At 48.5% G+C, this 26,190-nt stretch overlaps 2 protein-coding genes across 2 annotated transcripts; one reads left to right on the top strand and one right to left on the bottom strand.

Annotated features, from left to right (window-relative positions):
• Positions 1-10,358: 10,358 nt before the first annotated feature.
• shcbp1 (SHC SH2-domain binding protein 1) lies at positions 10,359-19,971 on the bottom strand (the record flags this gene model as incomplete). The annotated part of the gene is made up of 13 exons (XM_079217411.1): positions 10,359-11,345; positions 11,431-11,569; positions 11,733-11,819; positions 12,341-12,459; positions 12,570-12,701; positions 13,302-13,422; positions 13,849-14,026; positions 15,837-16,067; positions 16,588-16,683; positions 16,783-16,991; positions 17,588-17,703; positions 17,787-18,002; positions 19,806-19,971. The coding sequence occupies 13 exons, from the start codon at positions 19,969-19,971 to the stop codon at positions 11,041-11,043; spliced, it is 2,115 nt and encodes a 704-aa protein (XP_079073537.1). The 3' UTR covers positions 10,359-11,040.
• An 810-nt stretch (positions 19,972-20,781) lies between these two features.
• On the top strand, positions 20,782-24,562 carry tssc4 (tumor suppressing subtransferable candidate 4). The gene is made up of 3 exons (XM_079217046.1): positions 20,782-20,840; positions 22,076-22,174; positions 22,789-24,562. The coding sequence occupies exon 3, from the start codon at positions 22,825-22,827 to the stop codon at positions 23,791-23,793; it is 969 nt and encodes a 322-aa protein (XP_079073172.1). The 5' UTR covers positions 20,782-20,840; positions 22,076-22,174; positions 22,789-22,824; the 3' UTR covers positions 23,794-24,562.
• Positions 24,563-26,190: the final 1,628 nt, after the last annotated feature.

The raw sequence follows: 26,190 nt of genomic DNA, 5'->3' as shown, positions 1-26,190 counted from the left end.
CACGTCTCCATCCTCCTCTCACGTCTCCACCACTCCATCCTCCTCTCACGTCTCTAGCACTCCATCCTCCTCTCACATCTCTAGCACTCCATCCTCCTCTCACGTCTCCATCCTCCTCTCACATCTCCATCCTCCTCTCACATCTCCATCCTCCTCTCACATCTCCATCCTCCTCTCACATCTCCACCACTCCATCCTCCTCTCACATCTCCACCACTCCATCCTCCTCTCACGTCTCCAGCACTCCATCCTCCTCTCACGTCTCCATCCTCCTCTCACGTCTCCAGCACTCCATCCTCCTCTCACGTCTCCATCCTCCTCTCACGTCTCCACCACTCCATCCTCCTCTCATGTCTTCACCACTCCATCCTCCTCTCACGTCTCCATCCTCCTCTCACGTCTCCACGTCTCCATCCTCCTCTCACGTCTCCATCCTCCTCTCACGTCTCCACCACTCCATCCTCCTCTCACGTCTCTAGCACTCCATCCTCCTCTCACGTCTCCATCCTCCTCTCACGTCTCCACCACTCCATCCTCCTCTCACGTCTCTAGCACTCCATCCTCCTCTCACGTCTCCATCCTCCTCTCACGTCTCCACCACTCCATCCTCCTCTCACGTCTCTAGCACTCCATCCTCCTCTCACGTCTCCACCACTCCATCCTCCTCTCACGTCTCCATCCTCCTCTCACATCTCCACCACTCCATCCTCCTCTCACGTCTCCACCACTCCATCCTCCTCTCACGTCTCCACCACTCCATCCTCCTCTCACGTCTCCACCACTCCATCCTCCTCTCACGTCTCCACCACTCCATCCTCCTCTCACATCTCTAGCACTTCATCCTCCTCTCACATCTCCATCCTCCTCTCACATCTCCATCCTCCTCTCACGTCTCCATCCTCCTCTCACGTCTCCACCACTCCATCCTCCTCTCACATCTCCATCCTCCTCTCACGTCTCCACCACTCCATCCTCCTCTCACATCTCCATCCTCCTCTCACGTCTCCACCACTCCATCCTCCTCTCATGTCTCCACCACTCCATCCTCCTCTCACATCTCCACCACTCCATCCTCCTCTCACGTCTCCAGCACTCCATCCTCCTCTCACGTCTCCACGTCTCCATCCTCCTCTCACGTCTCCATCCTCCTCTCACGTCTCCACCACTCCATCCTCCTCTCATGTCTCCACCACTCCATCCTCCTCTCACATCTCCATCCTCCTCTCACATCTCCACCACTCCATCCTCCTCTCATGTCTCCACCACTCCATCCTCCTCTCACATCTCCACCACTCCATCCTCCTCTCACGTCTCCATCCTCCTCTCATGTCTCCACCACTCCATCCTCCTCTCACGTCTCCACCACTCCATCCTCCTCTCACATCTCCACCACTCCATCCTCCTCTCACGTCTCCATCCTCCTCTCATGTCTCCACCACTCCATCCTCCTCTCACGTCTCCACGTCTCCATCCTCCTCTCACGTCTCCATCCTCCTCTCACGTCTCCACCACTCCATCCTCCTCTCACGTCTCCACCACTCCATCCTCCTCTCACGTCTCCATCCTCCTCTCACGTCTCTAGCACTCCATCCTCCTCTCAAGTCTCTAGCACTCCATCCTCCTCTCACGTCTCCATCCTCCTCTCACGTCTCCACCACTCCATCCTCCTCTCACGTCTCTAGCACTCCATCCTCCTCTCACGTCTCCATCCTCCTCTCACATCTCCATCCTCCTCTCACATCTCCATCCTCCTCTCACATCTCCATCCTCCTCTCACATCTCCATCCTCCTCTCACATCTCCACCACTCCATCCTCCTCTCACATCTCCACCACTCCATCCTCCTCTCACGTCTCCAGCACTCCATCCTCCTCTCACGTCTCCATCCTCCTCTCACGTCTCCACCACTCCATCCTCCTCTCACGTCTCCATCCTCCTCTCACGTCTCCACCACTCCATCCTCCTCTCACGTCTCCACCACTCCATCCTCCTCTCACATCTCCATCCTCCTCTCACGTCTCTAGCACTCCATCCTCCTCTCACGTCTCCATCCTCCTCTCACGTCTCCACCACTCCATCCTCCTCTCATGTCTCCACCACTCCATCCTCCTCTCACGTCTCCACGTCTCCATCCTCCTCTCACGTCTCCATCCTCCTCTCACGTCTCCACCACTCCATCCTCCTCTCACGTCTCTAGCACTCCATCCTCCTCTCATGTCTCCACCACTCCATCCTCCTCTCACGTCTCCACGTCTCCATCCTCCTCTCACGTCTCCATCCTCCTCTCACGTCTCCACCACTCCATCCTCCTCTCACATCTCTAGCACTCCATCCTCCTCTCACGTCTCCATCCTCCTCTCACGTCTCCATCCTCCTCTCACGTCTCCATCCTCCTCTCACGTCTCCATCCTCCTCTCACATCTCCATCCTCCTCTCACATCTCCATCCTCCTCTCACATCTCCATCCTCCTCTCACATCTCCACCACTCCATCCTCCTCTCACATCTCCACCACTCCATCCTCCTCTCACGTCTCCAGCACTCCATCCTCCTCTCACGTCTCCATCCTCCTCTCACGTCTCCATCCTCCTCTCACGTCTCCACCACTCCATCCTCCTCTCATGTCTTCACCACTCCATCCTCCTCTCACGTCTCCATCCTCCTCTCACGTCTCCACGTCTCCATCCTCCTCTCACGTCTCCATCCTCCTCTCACGTCTCCACCACTCCATCCTCCTCTCACGTCTCTAGCACTCCATCCTCCTCTCACGTCTCCATCCTCCTCTCACGTCTCCACCACTCCATCCTCCTCTCACGTCTCCACGTCTCCATCCTCCTCTCACGTCTCCACCACTCCATCCTCCTCTCACGTCTCTAGCACTCCATCCTCCTCTCACGTCTCCATCCTCCTCTCACGTCTCCACCACTCCATCCTCCTCTCACGTCTCTAGCACTCCATCCTCCTCTCACGTCTCCACCACTCCATCCTCCTCTCACGTCTCTAGCACTCCATCCTCCTCTCACGTCTCCACCACTCCATCCTCCTCTCACGTCTCCATCCTCCTCTCACATCTCCACCACTCCATCCTCCTCTCACGTCTCCACCACTCCATCCTCCTCTCACGTCTCCACCACTCCATCCTCCTCTCACGTCTCCATCCTCCTCTCACGTCTCCACCACTCCATCCTCCTCTCACGTCTCCACCACTCCATCCTCCTCTCACGTCTCCATCCTCCTCTCACATCTCTAGCACTCCATCCTCCTCTCACATCTCCATCCTCCTCTCACATCTCCATCCTCCTCTCACGTCTCCATCCTCCTCTCACGTCTCCACCACTCCATCCTCCTCTCACATCTCCATTCTCCTCTCACGTCTCCATCCTCCTCTCACGTCTCCACCACTCCATCCTCCTCTCACATCTCCATCCTCCTCTCACGTCTCCACCACTCCATCCTCCTCTCATGTCTCCACCACTCCATCCTCCTCTCACATCTCCACCACTCCATCCTCCTCTCACGTCTCCAGCACTCCATCCTCCTCTCACGTCTCCACGTCTCCATCCTCCTCTCACGTCTCCATCCTCCTCTCACGTCTCCACCACTCCATCCTCCTCTCATGTCTCCACCACTCCATCCTCCTCTCACATCTCCATCCTCCTCTCACATCTCCACCACTCCATCCTCCTCTCATGTCTCCACCACTCCATCCTCCTCTCACATCTCCACCACTCCATCCTCCTCTCACGTCTCCATCCTCCTCTCATGTCTCCACCACTCCATCCTCCTCTCACGTCTCCACCACTCCATCCTCCTCTCACATCTCCACCACTCCATCCCCCTCTCACGTCTCCATCCTCCTCTCATGTCTCCACCACTCCATCCTCCTCTCACGTCTCCACGTCTCCATCCTCCTCTCACGTCTCCATCCTCCTCTCACGTCTCCACCACTCCATCCTCCTCTCACGTCTCCACCACTCCATCCTCCTCTCACGTCTCCATCCTCCTCTCACGTCTCTAGCACTCCATCCTCCTCTCACGTCTCTAGCACTCCATCCTCCTCTCACGTCTCCATCCTCCTCTCACATCTCCATCCTCCTCTCACATCTCCATCCTCCTCTCACATCTCCATCCTCCTCTCACATCTCCATCCTCCTCTCACATCTCCATCCTCCTCTCACATCTCCACCACTCCATCCTCCTCTCACGTCTCCAGCACTCCATCCTCCTCTCACGTCTCCATCCTCCTCTCACGTCTCCACCACTCCATCCTCCTCTCACGTCTCCATCCTCCTCTCACGTCTCCACCACTCCGTCCTCCTCTCACGTCTCCACCACTCCATCCTCCTCTCACATCTCCATCCTCCTCTCACGTCTCTAGCACTCCATCCTCCTCTCACGTCTCCATCCTCCTCTCACGTCTCCACCACTCCATCCTCCTCTCATGTCTCCACCACTCCATCCTCCTCTCACGTCTCCACGTCTCCATCCTCCTCTCACGTCTCCATCCTCCTCTCACGTCTCCACCACTCCATCCTCCTCTCACGTCTCTAGCACTCCATCCTCCTCTCACATCTCTAGCACTCCATCCTCCTCTCACGTCTCCATCCTCCTCTCACGTCTCCATCCTCCTCTCACGTCTCCATCCTCCTCTCACGTCTCCATCCTCCTCTCACATCTCCATCCTCCTCTCACATCTCCATCCTCCTCTCACATCTCCATCCTCCTCTCACATCTCCACCACTCCATCCTCCTCTCACATCTCCACCACTCCATCCTCCTCTCACGTCTCCATCCTCCTCTCACGTCTCCATCCTCCTCTCACGTCTCCACCACTCCATCCTCCTCTCATGTCTTCACCACTCCATCCTCCTCTCACGTCTCCATCCTCCTCTCACGTCTCCACGTCTCCATCCTCCTCTCACGTCTCCATCCTCCTCTCACGTCTCCACCACTCCATCCTCCTCTCACGTCTCTAGCACTCCATCCTCCTCTCACGTCTCCATCCTCCTCTCACGTCTCCACCACTCCATCCTCCTCTCACGTCTCCACGTCTCCATCCTCCTCTCACGTCTCCACCACTCCATCCTCCTCTCACGTCTCTAGCACTCCATCCTCCTCTCACGTCTCCATCCTCCTCTCACGTCTCCACCACTCCATCCTCCTCTCACGTCTCTAGCACTCCATCCTCCTCTCACGTCTCCACCACTCCATCCTCCTCTCACGTCTCCATCCTCCTCTCACATCTCCACCACTCCATCCTCCTCTCACGTCTCCACCACTCCATCCTCCTCTCACGTCTCCACCACTCCATCCTCCTCTCACGTCTCCACCACTCCATCCTCCTCTCACGTCTCCACCACTCCATCCTCCTCTCACATCTCTAGCACTCCATCCTCCTCTCACATCTCCATCCTCCTCTCACATCTCCATCCTCCTCTCACGTCTCCATCCTCCTCTCACGTCTCCACCACTCCATCCTCCTCTCACATCTCCATCCTCCTCTCACGTCTCCACCACTCCATCCTCCTCTCACATCTCCATCCTCCTCTCACGTCTCCACCACTCCATCCTCCTCTCATGTCTCCACCACTCCATCCTCCTCTCACATCTCCACCACTCCATCCTCCTCTCACGTCTCCAGCACTCCATCCTCCTCTCACGTCTCCACGTCTCCATCCTCCTCTCACGTCTCCATCCTCCTCTCACGTCTCCACCACTCCATCCTCCTCTCATGTCTCCACCACTCCATCCTCCTCTCACATCTCCATCCTCCTCTCACATCTCCACCACTCCATCCTCCTCTCATGTCTCCACCACTCCATCCTCCTCTCACATCTCCACCACTCCATCCTCCTCTCACGTCTCCATCCTCCTCTCATGTCTCCACCACTCCATCCTCCTCTCACGTCTCCACCACTCCATCCTCCTCTCACATCTCCACCACTCCATCCTCCTCTCACGTCTCCATCCTCCTCTCATGTCTCCACCACTCCATCCTCCTCTCACGTCTCCACGTCTCCATCCTCCTCTCACGTCTCCATCCTCCTCTCACGTCTCCACCACTCCATCCTCCTCTCACGTCTCCACCACTCCATCCTCCTCTCACGTCTCCATCCTCCTCTCACGTCTCCATCCTCCTCTCACATCTCCACCACTCCATCCTCCTCTCACGTCTCTAGCACTCCATCCTCCTCTCACGTCTCCATCCTCCTCTCACATCTCCATCCTCCTCTCACGTCTCCATCTTCCTCTCACGTCTCCACCACTCCATCCTCCTCTCATGTCTCCACCACTCCATCCTCCTCTCACGTCTCCACGTCTCCATCCTCCTCTCACGTCTCCATCCTCCTCTCACGTCTCCACCACTCCATCCTCCTCTCACGTCTCCACCACTCCATCCTCCTCTCACGTCTCCATCCTCCTCTCACGTCTCTAGCACTCCATCCTCCTCTCACGTCTCTAGCACTCCATCCTCCTCTCACGTCTCCATCCTCCTCTCACGTCTCCACCACTCCATCCTCCTCTCACGTCTCTAGCACTCCATCCTCCTCTCACGTCTCCATCCTCCTCTCACATCTCCATCCTCCTCTCACATCTCCATCCTCCTCTCACATCTCCACCACTCCATCCTCCTCTCACATCTCCACCACTCCATCCTCCTCTCACGTCTCCAGCACTCCATCCTCCTCTCACGTCTCCATCCTCCTCTCACGTCTCCACCACTCCATCCTCCTCTCACGTCTCCACCACTCCATCCTCCTCTCACATCTCCATCCTCCTCTCACGTCTCTAGCACTCCATCCTCCTCTCACGTCTCCATCCTCCTCTCACATCTCCATCCTCCTCTCACATCTCCACCACTCCATCCTCCTCTCACATCTCCACCACTCCATCCTCCTCTCACGTCTCCAGCACTCCATCCTCCTCTCACGTCTCCACCACTCCATCCTCCTCTCACGTCTCCATCCTCCTCTCACGTCTCCACCACTCCATCCTCCTCTCACGTCTCCATCCTCCTCTCACGTCTCCACCACTCCATCCTCCTCTCACGTCTCCATCCTCCTCTCACGTCTCCACCACTCCATCCTCCTCTCACGTCTCCATCCTCCTCTCACGTCTCCACCACTCCATCCTCCTCTCACGTCTCCATCCTCCTCTCACGTCTCCATCCTCCTCTCATGTCTCCACCACTCCATCCTCCTCTCACGTCTCCAGAACTCCGTTGGTATAACTGGCACTGCCCTCTCCTGGTTCACCTCATATCCTCAACTCCGCCATGGAGTTCCACAGGGTTCTGTGCTTGGACCAGTGGCGTCCCTAGGCTAAAACATCTGGGGCTTTACCCCCTAATGTTTTTTAATTAGCCCCGAATATTAATTTAAAAATAAAAAATCTTTTTTTTTATTTCATTTTTATTTTGGTGATGTCATTACATTAAACTATTGTTTCTCACATGGACAACTTATTTTTAACTCTAACATGCTACATATGTGCGTGTGTTCTGGTTTGTATGTTTTCTCCCCTTAAAATTACAATCCAATAGCCTATCATCATACTTAACCTTAGGGCACCAGGACCTAGGGGAGGCTGCTGCGCTGGCTTTCTCACTCTGTAATGTCTCTCATCAACCACAGCAGGATTACACCAAGGAGTTTATCTCATAGTAAACTACACCAAGGAGTTTATCTCATAGTAAACTACACCAAGGAGTTTATCTCATAGTAAACTATACCAAGGAGTTTATCTCATAGTAAACTACACCAAGGAGTTTATCTCACAGTAAACTACACCAAGGAGTTTATCTCACAGTAAACTACACCAAGGAGTTTATCTCATAGTAAACTATACCAAGGAGTTTATCTTTAAGTAAACTATACCAAGGAGTTTATCTCACAGTAAACTACACCAAGGAGTTTATCTCATAGTAAACTACACCAAGGAGTTTATCTCATAGTAAACTACACCAAGGAGTTTATCTCATAGTAAACTACACCAAGGAGTTTATCTCACAGTAAACTACACCAAGGAGTTTATCTCATAGTAAACTATACCAAGGAGCACCATCATACAATATTTATCATTTGGTACCACCACCGTAAGGAATCTCAGAGTTATTTTTGACCAGGACCTGTCCTTTGGCTCCCATGTGAAACAGATCTCAAGGACCGCCTTTTTTCACCTACGGAACATCTCAAAGATCCGGCACATCCTGTCTCAACGCGATGCAGAAACATTGATCCACGCATTTGTTCCCTCAAGACTGGATTACTGTAACTCCGTCTTATCAGGCTGCTCCGGTATATCCCTTGGATCTCTCCAACTGATCCAGAATGCTGCAGCTCGTGTACTAACGAGGACGTGGAAGAGAGATCACATTACTCCTGTACTAGCTGCACTCCACTGGCTTCCTGTAAGATCGAGAATCATATTTAAAATCCTTCTCCTTACCTACAAAGCCTTAATTGGTGATGCACCATCATATCTTAAGGAGCTTATAGTGCCATATTACCCCACGAGAGCATTACGCTCACTGAATGCAGGGTTACTTGTGGTTCCCAGTGTGTTAAAAAGTAGGTTGGGGGCTAGAGCTTTCAGTTATCGGGCTCCTCTTCTGTGGAATCAGCTTCCACTTTCAGTTCGGGGGGCAGGCACGGTTAACTCATTTAAGAGTAGACTTAAGACTTTCCTCTTTGATAGCGCGTATAGTTAGGGCTGTTTCAGGCTTATAGTTATGGCTGTCAGGTTTGCCCTGGTCCAGCCCCTAGATATGCTGCTATAGGCCTAGACTGCTGGGGGACATCTTAGGATACACTGAGCTCCTCCTCTCCTTCTCTTCCTCTTTCGCTCCTCCTCTCCTCTTCACCTCTTCTTTCTCTCCTTCTGGATAAATGATTGTCTCTTCAATGCATATTACTAACTCTACTTTCTTTTTCCATAGATTCGTGGCTGCCTAGAACCCCTGGCCCTGCTGATGCAACTGGCCTGGAGCCGGCCTGCCAGCTGCCATGGCCCTGCTTTCTCCTCCCACTGCCCCTGGGATGCCCCTCCTCTCTACCTCCTTCTGCTTAATGGATCGTGGCTATCTGGATCATGGACCATGCCTACTACTCATTATATGAATAATTTCTGTCACATTCATTGAATGTGCTGTAACTCCGTTACGTTGTTCATTCTGGCCACATGACATCTATTGCTTCTGTCCATCCGGGGAGAGGGATCCTCCTCTGTTGCTCTCCCTCAGGTTTCTTCCCCTTTTTTCCCTGTGAAAGGGATTTTGCTATCTTTATTGGGGGAGTTTTTCCTGATCCGATGTGAGGTCCCGGGACAGGGATGTCATGTGTACAGATTGTAAAGCCTCCGAGGCAAACTTGTATTTGTGATGTTGGGCTATACAAAATAAACTGAATTGAATATTTTTCAGACCGACATCACTTCATTGCCATACATAACTGTAAATCCTCCACCTCCCCAGTGACCCATGGCATCCCCCAAGGTTCCGTGCTTGGTCCCCTCCTCTTCATCATTTACATCCTCCCCCTCCACACCCCAACCGTTGCCTCAGGTCCGCCGATGCAAACACTCTGAAGACCATCAGGACTAACCGCCCTTTAGGACTTATTCTGCACAGCTTCTCCAGTTTTTTTTTTACCAAAATGTTTTGTTTGTTGGTTTTGTTTGCTCCTTTGTCTTTCTATTTTTTGTTTTTGTTCCATTTTTCTGATTTGATGTAAAGCATCTTTTAGTACTTAGAAAAGCACTATCTAAAATTTAAGTATTATTACCACTACAGTATGTACATAAATACTGTTTCATTTCTATTCTACTAGAATCATTTGTTTCTATGTTCTATGTGTGTTGCCTAAAAAGGGCTAGAACTAACTCCCTGGAGGAACCAGGTACCTGGAGGGAGGAACCAGGTACCTGGAGGGAGGAACCAGGGACCAGGGACCAGGAGGGAGGAACCAGGGACCAGGGACCAGGAGGGAGGGACCAGGGACCTGGAGGGAGGGACCGACCCGGTACCTGGAGGAACCAGGGACCAGGTACCTGGAGGAACCAGGGACCAGGTACCTGGAGGAACCAGGGACCAGGTACCTGGAGGGAGGGACCAGGGACCAAAAGGGGGGACGGAGGGAAACGTGGATTCTGTGAAGAGACTTGGGGTATCAAGTCCTGAAGTTGTGACCGTCAAATGTAATGCAGCTTCATATTTAACAGTGAGTTTAGTCAAGTTGTTAAAATAAATGCTTAAAAAAGTTTTATTTCAAATAAACTTTACAAGATTTTAAAATATGAGTATAATCAGGTGTGTGTTGGTAAACCCACTAGTGTTAAACTCTGCACATAACGCAGACCCACAGCAGTCCACTGTGTTTACGACACATCTCGTAGAAGATCAACATACCAGAGGTTTCAACAGATACCTTTTAATCTGCAGGACATTCATTATATTTACTATTAGTAACGCTTGTATCAGTCAATCTAAATCTTAATCCTGTCCATTTTCACTGGGATTCTACTGCCAGAGCCTGAAGACCATAAAATACATCAAACTTTTAAAAACACTGGAGGCACCATGTGACAATCTCGTGAAAAAAAAAGAAAAAGGAGATACATCTTTGTGTGAACTCAGCATCATCACCTGTGCACTGCTTTTGAACAAGCCACCACCTTAAAGAACACATTTATTAGATCTGAAGTGGAAACTTTCAAACTGCCTTCAAAGTGACGAGTGGATTTCAAACAAATAATCCAGTAAAAAAAACAAAATGAAATATTTAGCATCAGGAGCCCAAAGGAATAAATAAGATAAAAGCATTGTGCAAACCCAGAGTTCTTTCAGAAACACACACCGGCCGATCCCTGATCACAACACACTTCCTACACGACCGTCTCTGCTGTAAAACGGCATTTATATTCATGGCAAACAAAAGAAATGATCTAAAAAAAACACAACGCGCTGATCCAATAAACCACGGGAGGACTTAAAGGACGCGCCACACTTCTGAGAGCGCCACCGGCCAGACAGTCTGAGGTGCCGGTCAGTAGAAGAACGTTCCCAGGTCGCCCATGCCGTTGCGTCTGAACTGGTTTCCTCGAATGGAGACGAAGATCTGGTGGTCCATCAGGTCCTGGACGGCTCGGCTGCACGACGTCTCCTTGTTTCTGCTCAGCTGGCGGATCAAGTGCCACTTCCTGCCCGAGGCGGAGGCGCCGTCGCCGTCTACGCTGCCGCTGTTCTCGGCCGACTCGGGCTGGACGTCCGCTGAGCTGTTGCTGGTCCCATTTGGTGGGTCAGCAGCGCCTCCCTGCGGTTTGTCCTCAGTCGGCGGTCCAGCGGGGCCTTCTGGGAACCAAAGGTCAGATCAACACGGATGCTGTGCTGCGGCCAGCTTCTTTATCTGCTCTTCCATCGTGACAGCTCTACCTACCGTCACTGTGGTCCAGAGCAGCTCCGGGCCGCTCCCCGTTGTTGGCCTTCACCAGAATCACCCCGTAGCCTTCGTTGTTGTGGATCACGTTGTTCTCCATGGTGATTGACGGCATCACGTCGAGCTCGTCAGCAAAGTCCTACACGACAGAAACATTCATGTTCAGAGCAGCGCCACATGCAACACCACTACTGTATGTGATCCAGTGGATTTCAATAAAACTAAACATACATATTCCACATGACTGTTAGTCTGAACACTGAAGACAGGCTGCATGTTTGTGAGGGATCTGGTGTTCTCACCTTGATGAGGATCCCGTCCTTACAGTGGTGGATCCCGTTACCCACCAGACTGCAAACACTGCCGGGGTAGATCTCCACACCGGCCCCCTGCACACGACACGTTAAACTACTAACGCCTGTGAACCGACCACACAACATCAGCATCGGTTTGGATTATATCTACACCAACCATGTATGCAAGGTTCTACCAGCAACCACGGACACATTCGGTCAAAGTCATCTGTCAATGTGGTGAAGGCTTACAGCCACTAGATGGCAGGTCCCACAAAACCTAAGTTCTTTAATGAGCACTATATTGCTCATAGACCGAGCTTCTTTCAAAAGCAAAAGGGCAGCTGGACTCGACTGCAGGTCACTGATGTGGTTCTGAGAGGAGGCGGGGCCGTGGATACCAGCGCATCCATGCTGCGGACATGACTGAAACAGTTTCAAATATTCAGAAAAATAAATCTGTATTTTTCACAACACTGCTACAGACCCTGTCCCCATATCGAGGCGATGTTACTTGTAAAGCACCTGCTGGTCAAGAAGTACCTCCCGAGTGGAGCTACTGCACGTCAGTCCACACACATATCAACCAGTAAAAAGAGCCTCAGCATCCGTCTCACCTTGGAGCCGTAGAGGTCACACATGTTCATGGTGAGGTGCGCGGCTGTTCGGACGATCACTCCCGTGGTCTCACACTGCAGCACGCAGTTCTCCATGCGCAGAGTCCCCTGACGCACACCTGGCAGGAAGCCAACAGGAGCGTGAGCGCGTGGACAGACGGCTCACCGGGCGACACGGGGATAATAGTGAGGAGTCTACCACCCACGCCCTGGATCCATGTGTACTCACACATTATGCCCTCGATGGCGTCGTGTTGGATGAACTTGATGTTGGACAGCCTGACATCGGCTCCTGTGGATTCCACAAACGAGTCGCCCTTGTTTTTCTTCTCGATGACGACCTCATCAGGGAGCCCGAAGCCTGAAGCACAGGGACTTGAGGTCAAGTGGTGTGTTTGTTAGATTGCACTGCTCTCGTGTCAGGTTGAAGCCTCCAGATACAATTCTCAAACCTTTATTCGTCCCCAACGGCGTAAGGCGAGACCGTTTAGAAACGTTTCTGAGTGAAGGCGTTGACCAGTGAATCCTAAACCCTTAGTTACAAACCAGTTTGCATCATGGATCTGCCACCTCACATGTATTTTACATCGAGGAAGTAGGAGCAATAACGTCGGAACTCGTAAAGACATCTCTTGTGTATTAAAACTGTCATTCTTTATGCATCTGTAGTAATAAAATTGGGTATTGTACTGTTGTTTGATACTAGAATAGTATCAGTATACTGAGCAGCAATAATTCATACACTATCTGGAGGTTTTCATGAACATAATTGACTGCTTGAGACGGTCTGTGTCTTTCACATAAAGGACAGTTTAAAACCTGCATTATGGCTCCATGTAAGAAGACCATCAGCTCACTTTACAACATGGTGAGTCACATATTTACTACACAACCGGTTGAGATACTAAATGATTTACAACTACGGTCTCACAACTGATCATCCACCTGATGAGCGACTTACCTTCTATAGTGATGGAGTCTGGTAGGAAGATGGAGCTGCTGACACTGTAGATTCCTGGGAGAACAATGACCACGTCACCTTGGTGGCACGTTGCCACGGCTGACACTGGGTCTCTGTAGAACTGCACAAACACACACACACACACACACACACACACACACATTTAGAGCGGCGCTGCCTGAGAGCTCCTAATTTAATTTTCTTTACTTAAGGCAGACTTAAGTGTTAAAAAACACCTTTTCAAATAAATGAGAAAAAAATAAACTGGACGTAAAATGTTTATTATGGCACTATCAGCGGAAATTACCAAAATAATCTCTATTATATAATAATGTTCTCAGGATATTGCCTCATCTATTTTGTTTCACTGCATCCGAGGGATTGTTAGCTAGCTAACAGTTGCTAAACACGCTTGTTTCTAGCGGACGATGTGTTGGGATGTGGCAGTACCTCTGCAGCCCACCGGGGGATCACTGAGATAAGAGCCTTTACTGGTGTGTGTGTGTGTGTGTGTGTGTGTGTGTGTGTGTGTGTGTGTGTGACTGACCTGGATCTCAGTGTCCTCAGAGGAGCACAGCGGTAGCAGTCGGTCACTGAGGAGGGACTGCAGCTGGCCGGTGCTGCAGGAGGCGCTGACCACATGGACCACCTTACCACCTGATGCTCTGGGCCCGCGGCTCTGCACACTCTGCTGGCTGGCATTGCCTCTGTAGCCCAGCACGTACCTGAGAGGAGGGGACGCAGGTAAGGATGATGTTCTGCCCCACATGTTGGATTAGAGACGCCAAGTGGTGTAGAATGGAATTGCATCTTTGTTCATAGATTTGTCCCTCCTCGCTTATCGTAGTTAGTTTTTTGTTTCTGCTTCTACTGAGATGCTGCAGCTACTTTTCACTCTGACTGTAAGTACTTCTGTATTGTAGTGTTTTTAAGCTTAGTTAGTCACATTTGGACTTGCACATCTAAAATAAAAGTTGTTTATGTGTACATTACAATGCATGAAATATAAAAATTATTAAGGCTATTATTATGAGGGATTTGTAATTGTATGCATATGAAGGTCACTTTTATTACTGTAGAATGATTGATGTGTGAATGAATGTTAGACAAATACTGCATGCTGCATGATATATTGACTGCTGCTTTAAGGAGTTGTAGTTCTCTTGTTCGCCTGAGGGGGCGGAGCCGAACATTGACTTTTGAGACAATGGACACTACCCTTTCTGGAGAAGAAGAAGAAGACGGAAGAAGAAGAAGTCTTTTTCCGCCCCTGAAACGGCAGGGCCAATAATATGTTTATAAAGGTAATAAAACATTAAACCAATAGGAAGGACTCCAAGTCCCGCGAATGAGTTGAAAACTAACCGGTACGCGAACGCTCGGCCTCTTTCCATCCGCCCAGCGAACCACTCGGACCTGTGTTCTGAGGTGCGCCGTGGATTTAAAAAGGGCCCGATTCGGGAGCATAAGCTGTCTATCATTTTTTATTAAATATACTTTTGCTATAACTCTTTTGGATTCCGGACCTCATTCCCCACCACCTCCCAGGATCTGAACATATATTTTACAGTATGTAGCATGTGAATATCTTCTACGATATATTCTCTGTGCGTTTACCGTTTTATTATAACTGATGTGTTGTAGCAATAGATGCTAATCGCAATTAGCATGTCTCCATTAACATCAATGTTAAAATTAGCTAGACGCTAACTGGTTAGGCGAGTCTCACATTAATGACGGCTTTATGCTAAATCATAGCTTTATATGCATGTATATGGTCAGTTTGAAAGGTAATTTCATGTTTCCACACTTTTACTAAATTAAGATTCTCACTAAAGACCCTAAACTCTACTCCAGATTCCTGGGTCTTTATTTCATGGATCTGCTGTTAGCCATCGGCTAAGCTAACTTCTAGAAGCAAGAGCAGAATAGACGATGGTGGTATTTCGGGAGTGTTGGCTGGAGAGACGGCGTGGCTGGTGTAGGGCGCCCCAACACGCCTCGCCCCAACACGCCTCGCCCCAACACGCCTCGCCTCAACACGCCTCGCCACGCCTCGCCTCAACACGCCACGCCTCAACACGCCACGCCTCGCCTCAACACGCCTCGCCACGCCTCGCCACGCCTCGCCTCAACACGCCACGCCTCGCCACGCCTCGCCTCAACACGCCACGCCTCGCCTCAACACGCCTCGCCTCAACACGCCTCGCCTCAACACGCCTCAACACGCCTCGCCTCAACACGCCACGCCTCACCTCGACTCGCCTCAACACGCCTCGCCTCAACACGCCTCACCTCAACACGCCTCACCTCAACACGCCTCACCTCAACACGCCTCACCTCAACACGCCTCACCTCAACACGCCTCACCTCAACACGCCTCAACACGCCTCACCTCAACACGCCTCACCTCAACACGCCTCACCTCAACACACCTCACCTCAACACACCTCAACACGCCTCACCTCAACACGCCTCACCTCAACACGCCTCACCTCAACACGCCTCAACACGCCTCACCTCAACACGCCTCACCTCAACAGGGGGTTCTCGATGATGTGCAGCTTGCGTTTGAACGTCTCCAGCTGGTCGTAGAGCTGCAGGCCCTCCACCATGGACACGTTGTCCAGCTCCGTGTCGGAGTCGGTGCTGAGGCCTCGGCGCAGAGCGGAGAACTGCTGGAAGCACTGGGAGCACTTCTCCAGCAAGGACCGATACTCTGCCACCAGGCCTAAAGGGACTCGGTCTTCCAAGATGTCGTAGTAGCTGAGAGGAGACACGTTTCAAACAGGATTCATGGGAATGAAACAGGGGTCACACACATTCTGACCAGTGGGTTTCATGACTGTTCAATGACTTTAAACCAAATGTCCACTACAAACATTTAGTGAAGTCTGGGTGTAAACAGTAAAAAGTGAGTAAATGTAGTATTTAAACTAACAATGAGAATACAAAGCATACAGTAAACCTTAAATGACTCAAATGAATGAGACAATAGTTTGATTAAAAGAATAAACATTTATATAGATGCCTGTATGTATGCCTGCTTATATTTTGAGTCTTTCTTTTAAAAGCATATTCATTATTTCAAACTAAGCGTAAATGAACGACATGAACACATGAATATAACACATCTACATGACTTTTACAACACTTTTGGGGTTTGATTTTTTTCAAGGACTTTTCCAGGCCTGGAAATAACCATTTTATAACTCCATGACTCTTCCAGGTTCTCCATGACCGTAAGAATCCTGTGAAGGAACACTCAAACACAAAGTGTACTCACAGCCGGAGACGAGGCTCCACACAACGAACAAAGTAGTCAAAGTCATCATCTTCATCTTCCTCGTCCCAGTGCCTCCAGATATGTGTATAGAAGAACCTGCAGATAGAAGAGGAGATAAGAGAAGAGGACGGGATGGTACAACGGACCAGTTGACTCATGTGGCCACAAGAGAACAGGATGGACTAGGCGTCCCACCTGAGATGCTCCAGAGCGAGGGCGGTCAGATCAAAGTCCCCAGACTGCTCGTAGACCACCAGGAGCTCCTGCAGAGGGAGTCTGTGCTGCGTGGCCTCCAGCAGAGACTTCATGGCCTCCTCGGTGAGCTCACAGCCTCTGGTGTCGCACTGCAGAGGCAGCACCAGCCGCACACACGCCTTCAGATCTTTCAAGTCCAGATCACACACCTGAAACCACAAGGCGCTCTTTAGCACTGACATTTGAAAACAGCGGTTCACTGTAAACCACTTCAACCAAACTTTCTCCATGGTTACAGATGTACTTTGGTAACATTTTGCATGTGTCAAATCAAGAGCCTATTGTAAATCCTTTAGAAGCACTTTCTAGAATATTAAATTAAAAATATTGAGCACATTTCTAAAATGCTGGAAAAGGCAAATCAGTGCTTCTATCAACTATTGTGTGGGAAATGGTTTATTGTCCTGGAAAACCAAAACAATGCCATACAACTGACAACGTTTGATGGAGCACATCCGCCATGTTCTGGAATAAATGTAATCACTACGACCAGAGTCAAGAAATCTGTGTTTAGGCCTATTGTTAAAATGACATCATCTGGGTGTCATCATTCCAGACTTGATATTGTGACTCATATTCAGCTTCAGTCATTTCTTTAAAGCACTAAATATCTACAGTGTGTGGTTACACCCTCAGAACCTGAACGCAGAGTCTCTGCTGTGACTCAACATAAGGGTCAAGTGGGGTGAAAATAAAAAAGGTAAATTTACAATATTAACAGAAACATGCCTGAAGTTGGTCTCACCTCCACCAGGACATCAAAAACATTAGTAGACCACAGAGCCAACCAATCACAGGGCTCCAGCACCTTCTCCAGGTAGTCTGCTGCGAAGGCCTTCACCTCGGACGGCTTACAGTCTCCTACACACGGGGAAACATGCAGGGTCTGAGATCAGGTCTGTCCTGACTCACTAGGGTGTTGTAGAGTCTAAAAATGCCGTTACCCAGCATGTAGTCCTGGTAGGCTTTGAACCGCTCATAGAACAGCAGGTGGCTGGTCTGGAAGGTGTCAGGAAGACTTGAGTTCACTCCTCTCTGGCGCTCACTCCTCTGCAGCCGAGTCCCAGACTTTTCAGTGGCCAAATGATCTGTGCCACTGTCATGATCGTCGTCATCATCATCATCATCCTCAGCACTCTCGTCTTCATTCGGAAGCAAAGCTGTGCATAAACAAACATATGCATTACGATTCCATGGAGTTCTTTTCTCTACCAGCAGCTCTTTAAATAAACCAAGTGGAGTTTCACATCACTAAAGCTGGTTTCTCTTTTTCAAACTACTTCTCAAAAAGAGATATGTTACTAAATATTCACACTCACTAACTGCCAGGTGTAACTGACTGAATCAACTGACAAAGCTAATGTTAGCATGCTAATCTCTGACCCAGTGATGCTACAGTGACCTGCTGGATGGTTTAAACACCCCTTAGGAACAGGCTCAGGTGGTGTAGTGGTATATGCTTTGGCACCCTCCAGTGGAACAAACAGAAACAGCATGACACACAATGCAGATGAGTCACAGGAAAACATCAAACCAAAAAGTTTTTTTTGACCAAATACCTCGATATGGATATTGTAAGGTTGATCAATTGTGCCTTTTACACAATGATATTTCTGGAAAATCATCAGTAATGATGATATAATGACTACGTGAAAATAGAAAAGCTACAATAGTCTGGTAGGTTCAGAAAAACTCTTTACTGTAATGCAGCCTTTAATACCAGGAAAAGACAACTCAAGCCATAAGATGATATGAGAATAGTCAAAAGCTAAGACAATACCTAGTGTGATATCAATATATTGCCCAGCCCTGCTTTACAACACAAACACTCTAAAATGGCCCCTTTGTATTTGCTGTTGAAAGGATTGTTAATCCAGTCGCTGGCACAGGTAAACGTGGATGGCAGCTGGCACCTTGCATGGTAGCCCTGTCATCAGTGTGTGAATGACGACATGTAGTGATAAAGAGCTTTGAGTGGTCAGAAATAATTATACAAGTCAATTCACAAATATAGGATGTAGCCTTACTGAGCCCAACCTAAATGGTACCAGCAGCAGAATGATGGAGGATGTGACTGTGGCACAGCTACAGGCCAACACACCTCCACAGATCTGATGCTAACACTACTACTGATGTGCTCCGGGTTGCACCAGAATCAGGACAGAGCAGTGACTCCTCACTGTGGACTGCCTCATGGTGCAATGGACAATATCATGTGTGTGTTTCTGTCTCCACTGTCTAACTCACACCAGCAGGGTGCCCACCCACAGACTGCATGCATGAGATCTACTCCACCAGCCAGCAGGCGAGACACTGGGCCCAACACCGAGGGGCCAAGAGTGAATTTATGACTAAACACGAGGATGGCTTCTTACATCTCAAACTGCAAAAATGCCAATATTGTGCTTATTCCTGCACCTCCAACACGTTGAGGGGTTTCTGCTTCACACCACTAACACTGAATACATGCATCGCGTTGGCCTAGACATATGTGACCGGCATGTTCTAACCTCTCGCAGACCAAACAACTCACCGATTAATCGGGAATATGGTCGGTAGATTAGTTGCATTAATGCCTCTGCCTCCATCTTGGCCCGCAGACAGCAGGGCTTCAGTGGAGCTGCCATTACTGGTCTACCGTGACGTCAGCGTGCTGCCATTACTGGTCTACCGTGACGTCAGCGTGCTGCCATTGCTGGTCTACCGTGACGTCAGCGTGCTGCCATTGCTGGTCTACCGTGACGTCAGCGTGCTGCCATTACTGGTCTACCGTGACGTCAGCGTGCTGCCATTACTGGTTTACAGTGACGTCATCGTGTTGCCACGGAGTTGAGGGAGAAGAGATGCGACACTACCCGACGAGGAGCGCTGCGGTCACGACCACACAGACATTACACGCACGCCCGTTAAACGCACGCAGCCAGCACACTGGCCCCTCATAGACCCGACGTGGTGACACGGACCTTGGGTTGAACTGCAGACGTGAGGTCCCGCTTCAGAAAGCTCGTCGTTCTTGTCCACGTCGAGCTCGACGTGAACGTAGGACTCAAAACCAACCGCCATGCCGGACGTGTCGTCCGCAGCGGGCCTCGGTCCAGCAGACGGGTTTCCCCGCGCGTCTTGCTCCATGGAGGTCTGACGAGAACCACGAAATACTTTCTCCAAGTGAAGGGTCGAGCTGAGCGAGCGGCGTACGAAGTGCTGTCAGTTCGACAAACTGAATCACGGGCTGCATACGCCCGTACTTTCAAAATATTCCCGGTCTGAAGGGCCGCAGCCAATCGAGATCAGGAACAGCTGCCGGAAGTCCCGCCCCTGTCCGCGCGCCTGTCGTCAGCTTGAACGCGTCCTTCGCGCCTCTGATTGGTGGAGCCGAACCACGGAGCTCGCGCGACAGTGGATCCTATATGGAGCTAAATCCACGATATGTTTTGTTTATTTGATAAAAACATATCCGAAAATATTCACAAGCCTCTCATAGTTATGAGATAATAAAGTCAAAATGATGAGATAGTAAGTGCGCATGCGCTTCAGTGACGCTGGCTGTTCTCCTTCCTGTTATCTGCGCTGTCTTCACAGGTCTCCTCATCCCCTCGCTGGTCTAACCACGCAAACGATATGCAAGCGTAACTGTTGACGTGTTAGCTCAACACATAATAGCACTGCTATTCATGTAGCTGTTGCATGTATGACTTTTTATCTCATAATTTCGACTTTATTATCTCATAATTATTACTTATTATCTCATAATTATGACTAATTCCTTCATAATTATAACTTTTTATCTCATAATTATGAGTTTTATTCTCATCATTTAAACTTCATTATCTCATAATTATGACTTTTCTTGTGTTGTGTGTGTGGGAAACGCGCTTCCACACACGGCCGCTGGGGGCAGTCGCAGGCTGCACGCTGAGCAGTGACGCCAGAAGAAGAAACGGTCCTGGCTGGCGAAGCCTCTGGTGAAACACTGGTTCGGTCGTGACAACGAGAATGAGGTAAACCGCGGTCACGTAACCCAGATGCATATGAATATGAATATAAATATGAATATGGTTACGTCTGTGAGGCGAAGACGCGGCGTGTCTGCCGCGAGCCAAACGGCGCGCGGCTCTTTAAAACGACGCGCGTCCCCGCGTCAGCTAGCATGAGCATGCTAACGCAGGATGCTCAGCTAACGCGAAGGAGACGCATTCACCTTTCATACGACTGTCATCGCGCGGGATGTGGCACCCATCGTTTCCGCTTTTCCTACATTTCACCACTAAAACCCTCCGCGCGGCTGCGCTCACCCTGTAGGTGCACTGGTCCCTGCAATGGTAAAGCCAGTCGAGGTGAAACCCATATTTTCAAAATGAAATCTGAGGCATCACTATGTGTAAGAGTACACGGTTCATGGTAATGTCCATGGTAATGCACTCAATGTCCCAGGAATTGAGTTTTAAAGATACAATACATTCGACGTAATCCAATGTAAAACAAAGTAATATAATTTTGATTTGTATATCAGCAATAATAATGCAGTATCCTCATGTGTTAGTCCTCAGTCAGTGATGCAGATGTCAGCAGCTTCACAGCCAACTTTACAGGATGTGAGTGAAAACCTGGAGCGCTGAGTGAATGGGCAAAACACAATGAATGTATTTATTATATATATATATATATATATATATATATATATATATATATATATATATATATATATATATATATATATATGTGTATATGTATGTGTATACAAATACATTCATTCTTTTAAAATACACATTCATATTAAATACATTTACTGTGTTTTGCCCATTCAGGCGTCTCTAGACAGTCACTCAGCTCGAAACCCAGGTTATATATATATATATATATATATATATATATATATATATATATATATATATATATTTATCATGTAACTCACTTTCTAACAAAATTAAACCCAACTATTTGTGTGTGTCTGCAGTCAGCCACAGGTTGTTCATGAGTAAATGTAATGTACACTCAGTGTGTCTACATATATAATCAACCTTTAATACAAGAGTCTAAACTGACTGTGTGAGCAGGTAACCGCTGGTAAAAAAACAACAACAAAAGAACTTGATCATGTAGTGTTGGTGTCTTTTACCTCCCACCCAGTGTGAGTGTAACTGGTAAGAACTGTCACATGAAATCAGTTTATTTAGCGGCAACATGTCTTCAGATCTCTTCAGTTCATCATTTATGTTCTTGCTTTAAATCACAGATTGATCTCCAGCAGAGTGGCAGTGTGTGTGGAGTTTCATAAAGAGAGTCTGCAGACCAACAGAGACAACATGGCTGCTACAACAGGAGCACTATCGTGGTACGCACAGCTTGTCTTCACACAGTTTACTGGGACGTAGCCCGGGATGCACCCATCTTTAACCCCCACCTTTAACACCCAACCAGTCATTATCATAACTGGTTGGTGATTGCCAAAATAAAATAACTCAAATTAATGTAAATGGGGACTTCTGACATAACGTTTGGTCCAAAGTTTGGATCTTCTGCCATAAAAGCTTGATTCTTTTGCGTCAGATAGCTGGGAGGACTTATTTATATTGTTTTCATGCTTTTAGGTATTAAAAGACACAGTTTTACAATATATGTTTTTTTTTTTCTTGAAGGTTTTGCAAAAAAGTCATGTTTTGTACACTAAGAACCAAACTAACTATTGTCTTTGGTTAAAGAATGGAATGTGTGCAAAGTTAAATAGGAATAGCTTCCTGTTTCAGTATCAACTGCACAGTAATGCACCCAAAAATAATCTCTAAATGAAAGGGTATTGTACCACTACTTCCTATGCAGCACATGCATATTTATCCAGAAATGACAGATACACTTCCATCTAAGAGGATCCCCTCTCACCCCGGTGTTGTACGATGACTGATGACCACGAGCTGAAACCAGTATTTACCTCTTCCTCTCTCTCAGCAGGTCATTGGTTTAGGCGAGCTGCTCTGTCCTGTTAAAATGTGCGACCAGAAGAATGGCGCGGACCACGGTAAGATGCTGAACAGTGATGATGTGGACGACCTGTCAGCCAGCGATGAATCTGAGCCCGAAGAGCTGCCCCGCAGTGCTCCCTTTGACCCCGAGCTGGACGACGACGACGATGACGACGACGATGACGATGGCGGGGAGGTTGTGATTTCTGCTCCGGCTGCTGGTCACAGAGCTCAGACTCCATTCAGTCTGAGAGGAGGGACCTCAGCCTTCTCAAACCGCAGCCACAGCATCTTTGAATGCCTGGACAGTGTGGCCCGGCTGGCCTCCTCCTCTCTGGCCCCGGACAGCGTCTCAGATGGAGTGTTCGCTCGGCCTCTGCCTCCACGGTCCAGGAGGAAGATGAGCCAGCCCGCGTCCAGCTGCCCCACACCAGCAAAGAAGAGGGGCGTCCCGGACTACGTGGTGCACCCTGAGCGCTGGACCCACTACAGTCTGGAAGATGTGGAAGAGACTAGCGACCAGGACAACAGGAAGGCGGCGCACCACTTCCTGTCCAGTCTCCAGCAGAGGAAGGGGCAGCAGGAGAGCCAGAGCGACGCCTCCTGCACCAGCCAACAGAAGATGATCTTCTCCAAGCCCAGCGGGCTGCCGAAGGAGCAACCTGCCAATCAGCTGCCGGTCGTTCGAGGCAAAGAGATGGAGACTCGCCTCAGTCACCTGGAGGAGGAGGCCGAGGAGGGCAAGGAGAAAGAGACGGCTGGAGGAAGAAGAACAGACCCGAGAGTAGAGAAAGCTGAGGAAAGGGCGAGAGATGAAGAAAAAGACAAGAGGGGAGCTGTCGGTCCAGCAGAGGAGAAGAAACCGGCGCAGAAAGAAACGGAGAAAGACGAGGAGGAGACGGAGAAGATGGAAGAGGCCAACCCGGCCTTCACCTCCTTCAGGAAGACTAAGCGTGTGAACTACAGGAAGAGCTCCGGGCGAGAGGACAACTGAGCGCCACACGGCTCTGACACCTCAGCACCGTCTCAAACCATACAACAAACAAACAAACTGCTGTTGTCTATTGAGATGGGCTGACTTTACTGTTCTCAGTCCAGAGTCACCAAACCAGAACCTCATGAAGAGCAACTCAACAAAAGCAGACCTTTTCCCTCCGATGGGTGTGGACGTTCTGCTGCACTCCAACCGTGAACCGTGGATCAACTGTTTGTTCATCTGTTCTGATGTTAGCATGCCGGCTAAGTAGCTGACCACATAGTGAGGTAAACTATAGTTTTACATCCACGGCTCAGGATTATTTCATTGGCTGGCCACATTTTGTGGGGTTTCAGTGTAAAAATGAATGAATAAAAAAGAACATTTATTAATCTCTTTTTAAAATAAGTCTGAAAACATAAAAAAAAGTCAACGGGAAACAGTTTTCAACTTTGGCGTTAGCTTAAGTCGCCGGCTGCAGTGACAGGAGGCAACATCAACAGTGAGAAGCTGCTTCTTTCTCAGCTCTCAGTATTCCCTCCTAGTTATGGTTTTTAAACACGCGGTTAATGTGAGATGAAACAAAACCCGTTGGTTATAGTTAGGCAACTCAATTACTTGATGAATGTAGTAAAACATCATGGTTTGGCATGAAATAGCTAGTATGTGAAGTTACTGAAGTACAGACGTAAATTAAAATAAGTCAATGTTGACATTTGGTTTCACAAAGGTGAAAGTTGTTGGTCTGACTGACCATCAACCACCCGACCTTCTTATGCAGAGTCATGTGAGATGCATCAAATATATATATATATGTGTGTATATGTATGTATATATGTACGTATATATATATGTGTGTGTATGTATATATGTACGTACGTGTATATATATATATATATATATACATATATATGTGTGTGTATATATATGTACATATATGTATATACATATATATGTATATATATATATATATATATATATATATATACATATACATATATGTATATGTGTGTGTGTATATATATATATATATATATATATATATATATATATATATATATATATACGTGTATATATATATACGTGTATATATATATACGTGTATATATATACATATGTATATATATACATATGTATATGTACACACGGTTTCCCTCCGAACGTAAGTGAAATGCAGTTTAGTTGTAGGTGAAATGATTAAATCTGCTGCAAACTTCTACTGCTGAACATCAAAGATGGACAGGTTAACAACAGTAAGCAAGGAGGGCGGAGCTTAGGACCTGAGGACCTGAAAGACAAAAGTAAAAGGTCAAAGAAATGTTTGGAAACTCCCTTTTTTATTGTGACTAAAGAATCAACATGAGGCCGTGAGCACATCCTGTGTGTCCTGATGGTCAAAGAGGGAAATGAGAATCCGTGTAGGAATTTAAAACTTGGTGTTGGTGGTAATTTGATTCATATTTCTTGTTGCATGTTCTGTATTTTGGAATAGTCTCAATTAAACATTTTGATTTATATCATTCATTTTATTTGTCATCCTTTCAAAAACATTCAATGCTGTTGTTTTTGGTGGGTAAAAAAAGAAAGAAAAATGAGAATGTTAGGATTGTTATCGTCGTGTAATTTAGTGATGAGAAATAGGACGATCACTCCTTTTGGTTGAATCTAGCATTCAAGCATCGCAGTGGAAACGACAAAATGTGATGGAAGTCTGTGAATTGATGAAAATGAAAATGTGACCGTTGTCATCAGCAGCGTCTGAAGGGATCGCAGGGTCGTTAGCAGTGTGGTGTATGGGACTTCTCCATCGGCTCCAGTAGATGCAGTCAGAACATCCCAGTCGCAGACAGGAGAGCCAGCAGGAGCAACGCCCTGGGGTGGGCTGGGCTGGGGGTCCTGCTTTCTGATAAATCTGTCTGCATCCATTTATGGCGGAAAATGTCTTAACATTCAAATTCTGTGACTTTCAATATTCCGACTATTCTCTTAATATTACTGCTTGAAGTTGTAATGTAATGAGAATAAAGTCATAATACTGTAATCTGCTTCTCCTAACTCATCTCCTGTTAGCCGGCTGAAGAACCTCATCGACCTTAACCCGACCTCTGTGGAGACTCTTTGTAAATAAAGAAAGGTTTCAGTGTAACTCATTGTGTGTCTTTAACGTCTAACACGTGTGTTGAATGTGTTTCCTTCCTCATAAACATTCAAAGCCAGTAGCACTCCTCTCTGTCAGCGAGGCAATGTGAAACCACCAGCAGCTCTTTGGTCACCTGTTGACCAACACATTTAAAACTGACTTTTAATCCACCTGTAGTCATAGAACATATGGAAGTATGAATACCCGTCCATCCACATTGTCACAGGTCTCGTCTCGTTAGCTCGTGTTCAACATGTAAATGCAGGAGATGAAAC

The sequence above is a fragment of the Taurulus bubalis genome (assembly GCF_910589615.1).
Source record: "Taurulus bubalis genome assembly, chromosome: 4".
NCBI classification, from domain to species: domain Eukaryota; kingdom Metazoa; phylum Chordata; class Actinopteri; order Perciformes; family Cottidae; genus Taurulus; species Taurulus bubalis.
The sequence above is the reverse complement of the archived record's forward strand: the minus strand, read 5'-3'. Positions and strand labels throughout refer to the sequence as shown.